At 39.0% G+C, this 15,612-nt stretch overlaps 1 protein-coding gene across 1 annotated transcript in view; it reads left to right on the plus strand.

Annotated features, from left to right (window-relative positions):
* Positions 1-15,612, plus strand: part of Cntn5 (contactin 5) — a 1,188,481-nt gene that overhangs the window by 1,126,840 nt on the left and 46,029 nt on the right. Inside the window, exons 19-20 of the mRNA XM_087905876.1 lie at positions 9,246-9,316; positions 10,970-11,204. Coding sequence (XP_087762002.1) covers positions 9,246-9,316; positions 10,970-11,204 — 306 coding nt within the window. The remainder of the gene's footprint in view (positions 1-9,245; positions 9,317-10,969; positions 11,205-15,612) is intronic.

Consider the following 15,612-nt stretch of genomic DNA (forward strand, 5'->3'; position numbering starts at 1 on the left):
AGAATTGAATTAATGTTCGGGTGTGTCATTTACTAGCTTGCTGAACACAGGCAAGGATGCCTAAGGCTTCCTTATTAGCATTTGTCAAATTAGGAAAACATCATGCTCCAGTCTTCTTTCTGTTGCTGTTGCAAACACACTGACCAAAATAATAATAATAATAATAATAATAAAGAAAGGAAGGAAGGAAGGAAGGAAGGAAGGAAGAAAGAAAGAAAAGGAAGAAAGGGAGAGAGGGAGGGAGGGAGGGAGAAAGGATAGAAGAAGGAAAGAAGAAACTTGAGGGAATGGGTGGCAGAAGGGTTTCTTGGGCCCTTCCAGGTCACACAACCTGTCACTGAGGAAAGTCTAGACAGGGACCTGAAGCAAAAACCATGGAGGAGTGCTGCTTGCCAGCTTGCTCATTGGCTCACTCATAGTCTGTTGCTCAGATAGCTTTCCCATACAGTCCAGGACCAGAGTCAGTGGATGGTACTGGACTGGACCCTCCTATAATGAATAATCAAGAAAATACCCCACAAAGATGACCAATGCCCAATTTGGTCTAGGTAGTGTTTCATATGAGTTTCTTCTGTCAAATGGCTGTAGGTGTGTCAAGTTGACAAATAGTGCTAACGAGGACATGTTGTAGCCTATTTCTCTTGATCTTTGTATTACATAAGAAAACACACACAAATATCAGCATCTCTGTTGTTATTACCACCATCATCATTCACTGGGTTGTTATTTTATAAGAAGGGAATTTAAGCAACAATGAGTATGCAAAAGTCTCTTTGTATATTGATGGTATGTTTTCAAATAAATGTATATGGGCTAAATATCTCCCTCCCAAGCCCACTTGGGACCCTCACACACAGCCATTTCATTCTTCTTTTTACCTAGTAATGTGTCTGTACGGACATTTATTTTTTTTTTCATCGAAAAATACTCTCTGCTACATCATGCGTACTGTTACTTTATTTTTTATAATTATTTTTATTTGGCTTTAGGGGTCTGTTGCTTGCTATAATTTCTGTCTTATTTTAATCCTACTGGGACCATTTCTTTTACATAATATAATTAAATTACTCATTGGCTTGAAGAAAGTCATAATGTTCACTTAATGGTATTTTCTTCAGTTTTGCCAACTATTTCAGCAGAATATATTTTCTTTAAGAAAGAGGAAGACTAAAGAACTAAAACCCTCCTAGCCTGGGCCCTTTGTAGACAGCAGTGTATGACCACTTTGTGGTTTCTAACTTTCCCCAGTAAAGCATTCCATTCAACTCTTATTTGGTCTGGTTTCCCAATGTCCCTTAAAAGCCATGCACTGTCAATACATAGACAATACATGGAGAAAAACAATCAGGCTTATCTTATACAGTGTTAGCATTTTTGAACCAGTAAGCTATTTTTACTAAGGAACCAGAATATGTATCTATCACAATAGGATTTGATTCTGTCTTCTCTGAAGTCAGATTTTCTCAATAGCAGTCATGTTTCTCTGAAGATGCAAGCATGAGAACAGAAATAGCATCTTTTCAGGAGCAAGAAGGTAAAGTACAACTGAAGAGACTGTAATTAATAATGAGCTGCGTTTTTTCTTCCGTTGCAGTGAGCCGTGTGACTTCAGCTGCTGAGGTGAGACTAGGTAGAAAATGCTTGTAAGGAACAGGGCAGTCAGCCTTAACTTTTCTGTCTTAGTTCCCACTCTGTCTTGATCCCAATAGGGATAAATCGTTTTCCTATTTAACCAAATAGCAGAGGAGCAAGACAGCCCTGGTAGAGGGCTCAGTGCTTCTGTCTCCCACCAGAGGCAACATTGAGCTTCAGAGATTTATACAAGAACTCTCAGTCCCACACTGAACTACCTGAGCGACAGAGGTAAAGGTAGTTTGTAGAACATTGCATATTTCTAGGGCTTAGCAAGCAGGTGGGTGGAACAGTCACAGTGGGGGCAAAGGGCACCATGGAAGGAAACTGACTAGGCTTTGTGGAATCATCGCCGCTAGGGGTCCCTATATCCCCAAAGAGCCCACACCTTCACATAAGAAGAAGCGTGTAGATAAAACAACCAGTGAGAGATCACGAGATGACGTCAAATGCGTAGACAGAGATGACATCTTCTATGTAGATATATCCCCTTTCTTCTTTTGTCTGGGAATACCAGGCAAAGTGGCAGTTTCGGGATGAGAAAGGAAGCAGAAATGAGATCGAAGAGACCGAGCACAGCTCCCCAGGTCAAACCCGAGCTAGGATGGAAGGGTAGAAAATGGGATGTTTGTGAAATTACAGTTTTTATTTAAATCAAATAGACTTTAAATATCTAAAAATGAGACTTCCTTAGGAACCAATAGTGATGAGGAAATAGTTGGGATTGGAGCTATAGATTAGAAGTGAGTGCATGTGTGTACATGTGTGTGCACGTGGTGCATGTGTGTTTCATTAGTACATTTTGACTATGTCTTCTATGTATTCAGATGAATTCTGGTAGTATGAGTTAGTGGATCCACAGCTGGTCTCACAGGCTCTAGTGGACAGTTAGAAATTTATGGTCACACAGACAGCTTTGGTTCAACTCGGTGGGACATAAGAGAAAACTAAAAGTCTGGACTATGAGAAAGATTTGTAGGGAGCTATCAGTAGTGGGAAGGAGAGTCAGGGGAAGCAAGCAGACAGAGCACATTAAGAGAAAGTGGTGGGAAGATAATGAGGCTGTTTTGTGTTTGAATTCTACAAATGGTCTGGCCTGCCCTGTTCACAGGCAACAAGCTACTGCAATGTAGGAAGCATGTGTCTGGGAAAGACTTCCATCTGCATGTCTGTTTGATACATCTAGCTGCAAGAGTATTGATTCCTTAAATGTAGAGGACAAGATTCAGTGTGCTGGGCAGCGGAATGCCCAGTTTGATCCATGGCTTCCATCAGTATTTGCTTTGCTCTGCTTCTTTAGCCTTCTTTTTGCTATGAGAAAGAAAAGAAAAAATGTAAATGCAGGAGAATCAGGAAGTCAAAGCCAGTTTCAACTACACAGCAAATTCAAGGCTAGTCAAGAATTCATGAAAAACTGTTTAAAACAACAACAACAAAAACAAAAACAAACCTAACCAGATAAGCAAATATAAGAAGACAGGTTGGATGAGGAAATAGGAAGGCTGGGATTCAGCTCAGATCTTTGTCACCCCTGGGAACTGTCACTCTGCCTGTGCAAAGTCGTCTGCCCCACTGAGAAGAACAACAGCAGTTAGCTCTCCAGGAGGTGAGGATGGACGCTTAATAGAAATCCCACACTAGCTCAGAATGGAGAATAAGTACGACTGTTGTTTGGTGCTGGTATGGGAGTTTGTGCCTTGGGGGATTTCAGGAAGCAGGGCTGTTGTTTGGTGCTGGTTTGGGAGTTTTAGCTTTGGGGGAGTCTAATTTCTAAGCTTTCTACATACTTGGCCTAGTTGGTAATTGTTAATGGGAATATTTACATTCAGCATACTTCAATTCTATTAGAAAAATATCTTGAAATGTCGTCTGACTACCATTCCCATGTAGCCAACCCCTCACTCTCCATTCTCCTGTATCTTTGCTTCATACCTCATACCAGCTACTGGGATAACTACTCAGCGTCTTAATTACAAAGACTGCCCATGGTCTTTAGCAAAGCTGTATGATTTAATGAGCCATGTAAACACTCTAAGAGAAATTGGAAACTTCTTTTGTTTAGTTTTTAATTAAGCTGTGGTGCTAATGTGTAACATGTTATTCAAACAATGACATTTATCAAGAGCCCTGTGATATTCTAGCCGGTTTATACTAAGGGAGTGCTTTCTACTTTGCTCATTCTGGATACTGACAAGAAGGATTTCACTGTTTAAGAAAAAAAAGAGAAAATAGCTCACATATCAGCATGCCAGATAAGATGTGAAACAGTTAAGCGTTTGGATCTAATGTGTAAAGTCTCAACTGGATGATCTATCTGTGAAGGGTGATTACTCAGAAATAAATGCAGGAAAATCAGTTTAACTGCTCAGCATGTGCACAAACTTGATCCTCTGAGTTAATAAATTTGTGACATTTATCAGTAGCTGACTGAGGGAGAAGGCTACCTCAATACCTAATTCTAAATCAGGTTCTCACTAATTAAACTGAAGATATATTTGGTTTAAAAAAAGTATTTCTCTGAAAGCATTTATGAGATTTTGATTTTATGGATTTTATGCTTCTAACAAGAATTGCAGAACGCTCATGCCAAAAGGGCTCTGGGAGATTAAGTCAAATATATTATTTCATAATGTATTATAAACAAAAGAGTTATAATTAAAATCAGCCAGCTCCACTGCAGTGTGGCAGAGATAATGACTGTGTGTCACCAAACTGAAAAGGAAATGCATGAGCATGCCAGCTACCATATCTGCATGTAATTAAGAAATGTAAGCCAAGCAAAATTAGAGGGTGCAGCGTTAGATCGCAACAGCAAAGCATGGGCCTTGGTTGCAGCTCTCAAGACCTGTGACTGCTATCAGCTGATCCCATACATCTAACAAGCTTTCAAAATCCATGCACATGCATTATTGAAACACTAGCAGTCAAAGGCCACTTTTGGTATTGTGTAAGCTTCATTGAAATGATGGTAGAGCAAGGAAAAAAAGATCTTAGCCCTTTGCATTTACTCTTTGACTGCAGGTTAACTTGTCTCAAATGTCATATTGAACAGTTCAATTTCAAAGCGTATCTTACCAAACAGTAACTTAACTGAAAATTACTCTTGCAGCATTGTGTTAATTTAGAAAAAGTTTTATTCTGTTTTCACAGTCTTTGGAAACCTCAAATATTTATTAGTCACTCTTTAATTCTTTTATGTGTGTTTTATTTTATGCACATGTCTGTGCACCACTTTTGTGCCTAATGTATGTGGAGGCCAGAAGAGGGTGCCAGACCCCCTGGACATGAACTTACAGTGGCTGGGAGGCATCATGTGGGAACCAAGCCATTTCTCTAGCCCCATTACTAGTTACATGCTTAGCACATTTTTACTCAGAAATTTAAAATTTATGAAAAACTTAAATATATTTTCTAAAATGAGAACCATGAATGTCCTGTGCAGTGATCCTTCCAGACTCCCAGGACTCCAACTCTATTGTTCTTTATGTTCAATTCTTTTTTTATGATTTATTTATTTACTATATATACAGTGTTCTGACTGCATGCCAGTGTGCCTGCGTGCCAGAAGAGGGCACCAGATCTCATTGTAGATGGTTGTGAGTCATCGTGGGGTTGCTGGGAATTGAACTCGTGGCCTCTGAAAGAGTAGTGCTCTTAACCTCTTCTAAAGCTTAGATTCTGGTGGGTTTCTGGAGAGGCGCACATTGGAGCTCATAGCTCCTTCCATAACTCCCACCCAGAGACTCTGAGCATCCCATTATTTTAAGAGTGGAACAAAACAGAAACGGTTCTTCCCATGCCCAGACTTTTTTTCAGAAATATGAACTCTTAGTAATTTTCTCTTCAAAGAAGTGAATTCAAAAATCTAAGTTCCAGATATAAACTTAAATCGATGATGTAGAAGAAGCACTTAGCCTTAAACATATTTTAAGGACAGTGTTACTCAGAAACGTGTTGACAGGGATAAATATAAAGTGGGTGCTTATATGTATGTGTAATTAGATGTATGTGTGCATTTTTTTATCAAGCAAATGTCCTAAGGGAAGCCACAATGGCCGAGTATTGGCAAACTCTTTCACACTTACTATTACTTTAAGTAGATATTCACCGATCATCATAATATTCAAATTCCTGAATTAGCCAGAAGCAGGCCATTTGGGCATTGCTTTAGTTTACTTTCTATTGCTGTGATAAAACACTATAACCAAAAGCAGCCTGGAGAGGAAAGGGCTTATCTCCATTTGTACTCGCAGTTCATCCTGAATGGAAGTCAGAAACTGAAAGAGAAGTCGTGGAAAAATAGTGTTTGCTGGTTCTCTCCCCATGGCTTGTTCAGCCTGCTTTCTTATACAGTCCAGTACCACCTTCCAGGGTTGGCACCACCCACAGTGAGCTGCCCCTCCTTCATATCAGTCATTATTTGAGATAATACCCCAAAGGCTTGCCTGCAGGCTATTCTGATGGAGGCGTTTTCTCAATTGAGTCTCCTCTTCCCCAAAACTCTAACTTGTTAACCAGACAAGAGCTGTAACAACACAGACTGAGAGCATTTTTTCAGCAACCTCTTGTAAGTCTCACTTATATCATCGGCAGGAAATGAACACACTTAAAGCCATATTCAGTTTCACTGAAGTCTTCGTAGGAAAAGTGCCAAGGCATATGGGTATGTCTCCCTGTTACAGCAGCAATAACTATGATTTCCTATGACCTGTGTGCCCACTAAAGAGTCCACTATTCTCCAACAGATAATTCCAAATCTATGCTCACAAAAATGATCCTGGCTAAACTCAGTGGACCTCAGAAAGTGAAAACAATGTTTGAAAGGTAATTGTAGGGATAAAAAGAGTTAATAGGGGTGGGCAACAAACAAGGGTCCTTGAGATTATAGTGATAAGAATGAACTATAAACGTGTATGAAACTGTCAAATAAAAAAATTCAATAAACACTTTTAAAAGTTCATTTAATAAGTGATTTCCTCCCTGTTCATATTAACTAGGACATACTGACTATTTCAGAATATTGTCTTTCTTTCTTAATTGAATCTTATGTAGTTTCTTTGTATGAAGGTAACAACTATCTAACTCCAGATACTTCTGAGGGAACCCACGGTACTGAACTCCATAGAGGAATAACCTGTAGAATGCATGGGGCTGTGGAAGGAAACAATGGACCGCTACTGCAGTGTGTACTGCACCTCATACAGCTTGGTACTAGTAACTCTTGCAAGCACTTGAACAGGAGAATTACATCCAAGGGGAAGAGAGACCAATGGCATTCAAACTGGAATCCGATTGAACAACAATTAATGATTTAATGTACATCATTATTATATACACAGATTTTTCTTTCCCACTTCCCTCATCCAAGAAGCATTCTTCTTATTTTTCTTTCTCATACTATAAAAAATTCTGTCTAAGGTTTCTCATAGTATATAAAATGTTACCTATAAAATATATGCTAACAATTAATGGCCTTTCATCCCACAGGTAATTTGAGTTCATTGCTCATGTGTGTATCAATATATCAATATTGTCTTAAATATATGCTAGGATACAAAGGCAAGGTTGGAGTGCAAAATTATGAAGACGGGCACAGACTATGGAAAATGGTTTCTTTTATTAGTTTTTCTCCTGTTAACAACACTTCATTTGGAAAATATTCCATTCAGCTGCAGATGTGTGGCTTGGTGCAATGAAGGCGAAATTTGTTCTTCTGACACATTTATTCTTTTAATCGTTATTCATTTGTAAAACTTGCACTCAGTGACTCTGTATGTGCAGGGAAAGAAAGATTGATTTTTGACAGTTGTTTTTAATGCTTACTCATTTATTTATTATTATTATTATTATTATTATTAAAAATTTTCACCTACTCCCCTCCTCGCATTCCCTGCTCCCCCTACACCCCCTCCCCCTCCTTTCCATTCCAAAGAGCAGTCAGGGTTCCCTGCCCTGTGGGAAGTCTAAGGTCCTCCCCCCTCCATCCAGGTCTAGGAAGGTGAACATCCAAACAGACTAGGCTCCCACAAAGCCAGTACATGCAGTAGAACCAAAATCCAGTGTTGTTGTCCTTGGCTTCTCAGTCAGCCCTCCTTGTCAGCCACGTTCAGAGAGTCCATCAGTCCCAGTCCAACTGGCTTTGGTGAGTTCCCATTCGATCAGCCCCACCGTCACAGTGGGTGGGCGCACCCCTCGCGGTCCTGACTTCCTTGCTCATGTTCTCTCTCCTTCTGCTCCTCAGATGGACCTTGGGAGCTCAGTCCAGTGCTCCAATGTGGGTCTCTGTCTCTATCTCCATCCATCGCCAGATGAGGGTTCTATGGTGATATGCAAGATATTCATCAGTGTGGCTATAGGATAGGGCCAGTTCAGGTGCCCTTTCCTCTGCTGCTCAAGGAACAAGCTGGGGACATCTCCTTGGACATCTGGGAACCCCTCTAGAGTCAAGTCTTTTGCCAACCCTAAAATGGCTCCCTTAATTAAGATATATACTTCCCTGCTCCCATATCCATCTTTCTCCAACCCAACCATTCCATTCCCCCAAGCTCTCCCCATCCGCCCCTTCTCACTTCCTCACTTCTCTCTCCTCATCTCCCCTTACCCCCACTCCCAAGCTCTCAATTTTTGCCTGGCAATCTTGTCTATTTCCAATATCCAGGAGGATAACTACATGTTTTTCTTTGGGTTCACCTTCCTTTTTAGCTTCTCTAGAATCATGAATTATAGGCTCAATGTCTTTTATTTATGGCTAGAATCCACTAAGGAGTGAGTGAGTACATACTATATTCATGATGTGGAGTAAGGGAAACACTCATCCATTGCTGGTGGGAATGCAAACTTGTACAACCACTTTGGAAATCAGTGTGGTGGTTTTTCAGGAAATTCAGCATCAACCTACCTCAGGATCCAGCAATACCACTCCTGGGAATATTCCCAAGAGAAACCCTATCATACTACAAAAGCATTTGTTCAACTATGTTCATAGCAGCATTATTTGTAATAGGCAGAACCTGGAAACAACCTAGATGCCCCTCAACGGAAGAATGGATAAAGAAAGTGTGGAATATATACGCATTAGAGTGCTTACTCATTTAAATAGACTCTCACACAGTAGCATTATGAGTATGTTTTCCTTAAAGTATAGATCCTGAGATAGTGCAGGTGTGGACCTGTGGATTTTTCCAGAACTTTTGCAGACCCCAGGGTGATAAAAAGAAATATAACAGTAGCAAAGAGAAGAGAGGGCCATTGAAAGTGTGAAATTTACCCAACTTTAGTAAATACCCTATCTTTGGTGTTAATTATGATTTAATTATAAATATATATTACATAATATATAATCAATATACATATATGTGCATATATAATCGGTACATATGTAATGTATATATAATCAATACAGTATATATGCATATATACATATATGTGATCAAATTGTCTCAGATAGCAAGGTATCTATAACATATTTTGTCTTAGTATTTAATGTGAAGATTCTAATGGAAAGCAACTCTGTTTCATTTTAATGGTCTACAAAATCTAAGTAGGATGATAATGGGCTAGGAAAATCACACGTGTATTTATTCTCTTCAGCCTCCATGCATTTTTATTCACAGTTCCAAAGACAGCGCCCAGCAATGTAAGTGGAAGAAGTGGAAGAAGGCATGAACTGGTGATCGCCTGGGAGGTAAAATAATCCCTTTCATCAGTATCAGGACACTCAGAAACTAGGTAGGGCTCTGCCCAGAGACTCTGCTCTGGTACACGGCTGGGTGTTTCTGTCTGAATGAAGAAACAGTCTGAGGGTTTGATATTCAATGAGTGAGATCTAGGTAAGTCCTTGTCATCCTCGCCCCAGGTCCCAGACAACCTTTGCTAAGTCCTTGCTATGCTTGCATTCACAAAGGCTTTCTCTGAACGAAGCTTGACTCATTCAAGCAGCCCCTCGTAAATTACTCTGGAAACGTAGATTACTAATGCAGTGTTAATTCCTTTCTAAGCAAGTAGTCATCTTAACTTCTTTGGAAACTGAATCCATGAGAGAAAGAACACCAATACACTGAGTACATGGTCCCTGGTTTATTCCAACTCATAATACAATCCTACTATGAGGGGAGAGTTCCTAGTTCTGCAGGCTGAAACTGGGGCAAAGCTCTGGCACCGTCTCTGACAAGCAGAATTGGGACCAGAATTCTTGTGTTTGCAGAGCTCATCATACAATCTCCAAATACCTTTTGATAATAAAAAGAATGAGAATGAATAAGTGAGAAGAATACACTTTACCATGTAGTCTATTTTTATTTTTATTTTGCTATGAGATAACATCATTGCAAAATGTAGCTACACAGCTAACCACAAAATTTGGTCATGTTTGCTAAAGAAATGAAACCATCTTAGAGAGCAGTGAAAATTATGTGGACTAGCAGGAAGCTTTCACCAATGCATTGTCTCTCATATTCTTCTGTTCATTCCTTTCATAAATAAATTTTTATGCCTTGTGTTAATATTTCTGCAAAGCTATTTATTTCCTTATATCTGACCCCATTGAGACTCCCCTATGACCTTGACTTAATAGGTTTTTTCTCTTCCTCTACTCAGTACATAGTTTATCTTTAAATCAGGATTTAAGCTTTAAAATTTAACACAAAATTATTGGATATCTACAAGGTATCATATGCTCTGTTAGTTAAGTAACTGGTGGCTTCCCGGCCTCGCCTTATCAATACAGTTACTTCTATCTATAATCCACAGTTGAAATTTTTAAATAAATTTATATGTAGGCCATATATAGCACAAGAAGTTTTAAAGTATATGTAACAGTTCAGAGTGGATTTGCTTATTTGTTTGCTTTCGGGCAAACACAGACACAAAAGGAAAGGACCCTGGAAGATAGGTTGTGAGTTGATGTCTCTTTAATTTGATCTACTGAGATCTGCAGAGCACTATCTAAGGAGGAGAGACTTGCAAGCCCACAGCATTGCAATTTTCCCTAACAGACTCAATTCTACAATAGAGTTCAAGGATCATCAGCTTATATACATGACTAATTGGAGTAAATTTGTTCCACCTCAAGAGTTTTCTCTTGATATAGTTAGATATAGTTTATGAAACTTCTCTCAAAAACTCTGGTGTATTTCCTCAAATACCAACAGATATCATTTCATTTTTTATCTTGTACCATTAAAGCCAAAGCACATATGCAATCTTAGTTTACAGCATATTAAAAAGTTCCGAGACTCTTTTCTGTAATTCACCGCAGCTTTTGCAATGCCAAGCACTAAGAGGAAGTGTTTCTCAGCCAGTTGTTTTGCTGATCATTAACTGTATTATCCTTCTTTAGCCAGTATCAGAAGAATTTCAAAATGGGGAAGGTTTCGGCTACATAGTGGCGTTCAGACCCAATGGAACTCGTGGCTGGAAGGAGAAGATGGTGACATCTTCTGAGGCTTCAAAGTTCATTTACCGAGATGAAAGTGTACCCCCTCTCACACCCTTTGAAGTCAAAGTTGGTGTTTATAATAATAAAGGCGATGGCCCCTTCAGCCAGATTGTCGTCATCTGTTCAGCGGAGGGAGGTCAGTGTCTCTACCCCATCTCTTTTATATTCCAATATTTTATCTTGGTTTTCTAATGAGACATTTTGAGAATGTTTTAGAAAATGCTGGTATGCCAATGATTCAAAATTTCACTCATAATCCCATGATACTTGTTAGATAGAGTTTATGAAACTTTTCTCAAAGTCATCTTTTTTAATTTAGTTTTTTAAGACAATCTTTTTCCATTTTATATACCAATCCCAGTTCTCTCTCCCTCCCCTCCTTTTACCCCCCACCTTCCACCTTATCTTTTTGAAAAACAGTCTGCATATGCTTATTTGTGCTTTTTGTTCACCAATAATATATAACCAACATGTTTTCACTAAGTGGATAATATCAGTAATCTCTAGAGCATGTTGTTTTCTCTGGATATTTTAATGTGTGTGTGTGTGTGTGTGTGTGTGTGTGTGTGTGTGTTGTGCGATACGAACTTAATTGACATTCCAGTGACATAACTAATAAGCAATTATGACTAACCAGTGTGTAAACCACCGTACTGTTAAAGAAGTTTCACACAACTTTCTATTACAAATTTGCCCCTGAGCTTTTACATCCTTGTCACTGAAGAGAAACTGAGGACCAGAGAAGCAAAGGAGCCTGTCAAAGCTTAGGCATCTTATGATAAAAGTTAAATGCACATCTCTCCATTATATGTTTGATTTTTGCTATAGGATGTGGCCATCACATGCATGAGTTCATTTTATTCTTAAGCACCTAGATGAGGAAACATGTAGTAAGTAAGTGTGCTTGTTTCATAGAAGAATAAAGTAAAACTAATTGTTTTCTACAGGTACTGTGGCTAAACCACAAGTCCAACTTCTGCTATCAAGATCCTGAGTTTTTAATAAGCTTAAATACAAATGTTCAATTTTCTGACAGAAAATAGAATACATCTTAGCTTTACCCTCTCAATTCAAGTACAGAATTTCAATGGGCCCAATAAATGAAATAATAATAATAATAATAACTCAAAACATATTGGACAAAGGCTGCAGCTATTTGACCTTCCAAATTAGCAAGGTCAATATTAACTGTGATTGGTGCTTCTTTTGTGCCCACATATGTGGCTTAAACAGCTCATGATTGTTATCAATACGTTTTGTGCGAGTCAGATGGTGGTGGCGCACACCTTTAGACCCAGGACTCGGGAGGCAGAGACAGGTGGATCTCTATGAGATCGAAAGCCAGACTTGTCTACAGAGGTAGTTCCAGAACATGCATGAAAGATATCTATATGATAGATAGATATAGATATAGATATGCTATGAGATTCGTGGGAAAAAAGAAATAAGATCGGTTGGATATAGAAGAACAAAGGCAGTGCTTGATTTACAGAAGATGCACTTTCTGATAAGAGTTGTTGTGCATCTTTGTAATACAGAGTCAAACTGTGAAGCAAAAGCAAAATTTTAACCTTGTAGAACAATGGCCGATAAGGTGAGGATTCCAGTTGTAAACTATAGGAGTCCCACTAAGATATTCATGCACTTAGATACAGTCATGTCATTATGCTTACTCATGCATGTGTGCGTGCGTGTGTCTTAACTATTTTAGCACTTTAAAAGAAATATAAGGTCATAATTTCAAGCCCGTTCTTCAAGAGCCTCAGAACCAGACCCAGATGCACATCGCTAGCCAATTATGGAGTAAAGAGAAGAAGTGGTAAAGCTGAGCTTTTTACCACAGACTAGGAACAAAAGCTTTGGGACAGGAGAAACGGCTCAGCATTTTAAGAGTGAATCCTATGTTTGCAGAGGGCCCACCTCTGACGTTCACAACCACCTGTGAAGTTGGTGAAGTGCTAGGGATCTGATGTGCTCTTCTGGTCTCTTACGCCCTGAATGCAAGCACATATACTCACACTCTTACACGCGAGCTTGGAAACACTTAAAGAAAAAATAAATATGCTCCTTTTAAGCACATGTTTTACCCTGCTTTGTCTCACTGGGAATATATACACACAAGCAAATACACCATATATAATTTCTCACTCCTAAAAGCTATTTGGTAGTATATATTTTACCAGAAAGTGTGTATCATTGTTGTTTTCAACCTGCTTCAAACTCACTACCAAGCACATGGCAACAGGGCTCACAGTGAATCACAGAAATTTGGAAACGTGCCTTGCAGGGTAATGCCAGGGTTGCATTTTAAGAAGTCCAAGTTTATCAGTTCCTTGTCAACCTTAGCTTTGAAATTAAATCTTTGCAGTCACCATGGAGTACTTTTTCTCTTCCCACCCCTTTTTTCACATTTTTGGACTGTGAGCCCTTAAACTTGAAATGACTTGCCTTTGGAGTTTTCTCTTTCAAGTGAGACAGGAAACATGCATGTTTCCTTTCAAAGACACTGGGGGTTGTTGCTACAACCTATTTCATTGTGACACTTCATTTGTCCATGAAAATATGGAAGATAGCAGTTCCGCAGTATGCCCAACCTGCCTTTGTTCTGACTGCAAGATCTACATATACATATGTGGAACTTTATCACTAAAGTTGAAACTTTCATTAGCTTAAGGGTTTGCGCCATTGAACACCATCTGTTAAAAAGCAGGGCAGGGTTGAAGACCCCATCTCCCTTCATCTGCTCTGCATTCACCCGCACTGCAATGCAGTCACTCAGGGTGATCAGAAGCAGATTGTCTTCCTTTTCGGATCTAACTTTCTCTTACTTGACAATGAAGGTTTTGAATAAGAACAGTTCTAGAATGTTTATAATGCTAAAACTAAAACTCCACCTACTTAATCCATATTATGAAATATTCTTTAAGTAATTTTTCCAAACAGAGAGTAACAACAGGTCAACTTTTACTATGTAATCAAAATGAAATTTTATTCTGGCAAATGGCTTTGTTTGAAAAGAAGTGACCATTTCAAAGTTTTAATGCCACCACTCAAGACTCATGAATCATGAATTCAGGGCCAAGAGAATCATGAATTCAGGGCCAGCCTAGACTATGTACTGAGACTATTAAAAGCAAAGACTACCCACTCATAAGTGTGTGCATCCGCATTCCTCAAACACATCTTTTTCCCCCCTCTTAAGAAAGTCTACTGGAATGTGAGTGAGCATTACTGTTACTATGGAAAGCAAAGTTTTGCCCATATTTGGCCTATTAAAAGGGATCACTTACATTGGTATCATCTAAGTTATTTAAGGTTTAAATTGACTCACATTTCTGAGATTAGCTGTTTCTCTCTAGTACAATCAGGAATGTCCCAGGTGGTTCTTTTATTAACACCCTTGAGCCTTTGAAAATTTTCAGTATTTATGCAGCAGGAGCAAAGGACTCTAATGGTGCCAAGTGGCCACTGACATGAGCTGAAGAGAAATTTACCTGCCAGGATTTCCACAGGTAGTTCATAGATAAATCACACTTCCAACTTTTGCGACAAGGAAGAATTATGTATCCCTAATCCTGGTTCCACTTTTGATCCTTAGGATATGATACAATCTTATTTTGAAACCAAACCCAGCTTTTTAAAAGAATTGCAAAGTGTTAATACAGCTGATATTAAAATGCATAGTAAAGTTGTGTGAGGTTGGACATGCCTACAGTCATCATACGTGGACAGCTAAGTCAGCAGGGTTGAAAGTTGGAGGCCCGCCTGGACTTTTAAATTAATGGCAGGCTGAAGAGATGGCTCGGCTATTAGGAGCACATACTGCTCTTGCAGAGGACCAAGTTTGTTTCTCAGCACTGGCAGCAGTTAGCTAGAAACTTCTGTGTTGGAGTGAGTGAGGTTCTTTTAATAAGATGGGTTCCTCCTAACTAAAGTTACGGTAATGAGAAGCTCAGAGTGGACAGATAAGAGTTGAATTATGAAGCTTTTCTAGATATACAAAACTGAGCATTAATTGTTGACTTAATATTTTTATCTTGAAAAGAAATCACTTTAAAGTCAGTTTTACTAAGATTTTGGCCGTAAGTTGTTATTATTTTTAATTTAAAACCTTTTAAAACTATGCATATAAAAAAAAACTATGCATATATAGGTATTTGTGAGTGTGGGTTTGTGCACCTGAGTGCAGTACCCTTGGAGGCCAGGGCATTCAATTACATGCATCAGAAAAACTGATGAAATTCCATAGCCACTAATCACAGATTTGAAGGTTTATTTACTTGTAATGTTCTGCAGCTTTTTCTAGCGTTGGGGACTTCTGCCTCTTCAGGTGAATTGCATGGCTCTTGTTTTTATTAAACTGAAGACTTTGTTCCTCATTCGAAGAAGCTGATTTGCAGTTATCCCTTGAATTCAGGGCAGTCAGTGCTCAAGTGAAAGCCCAGCACTCACAAGGTGGTATTATCCAGATCGACTCTCAGCTGAAACTGAGCTCAACGGGATTTATGTGAAGTCAGAAATTTATAAATTGGCATATTAGTTAT

Source organism: Myodes glareolus, chromosome 4 (assembly GCF_982192425.1).
Source record: "Myodes glareolus chromosome 4, mMyoGla1.1, whole genome shotgun sequence".
In the NCBI taxonomy this organism is placed as follows: Eukaryota; Metazoa; Chordata; class Mammalia; order Rodentia; family Cricetidae; genus Myodes; species Myodes glareolus.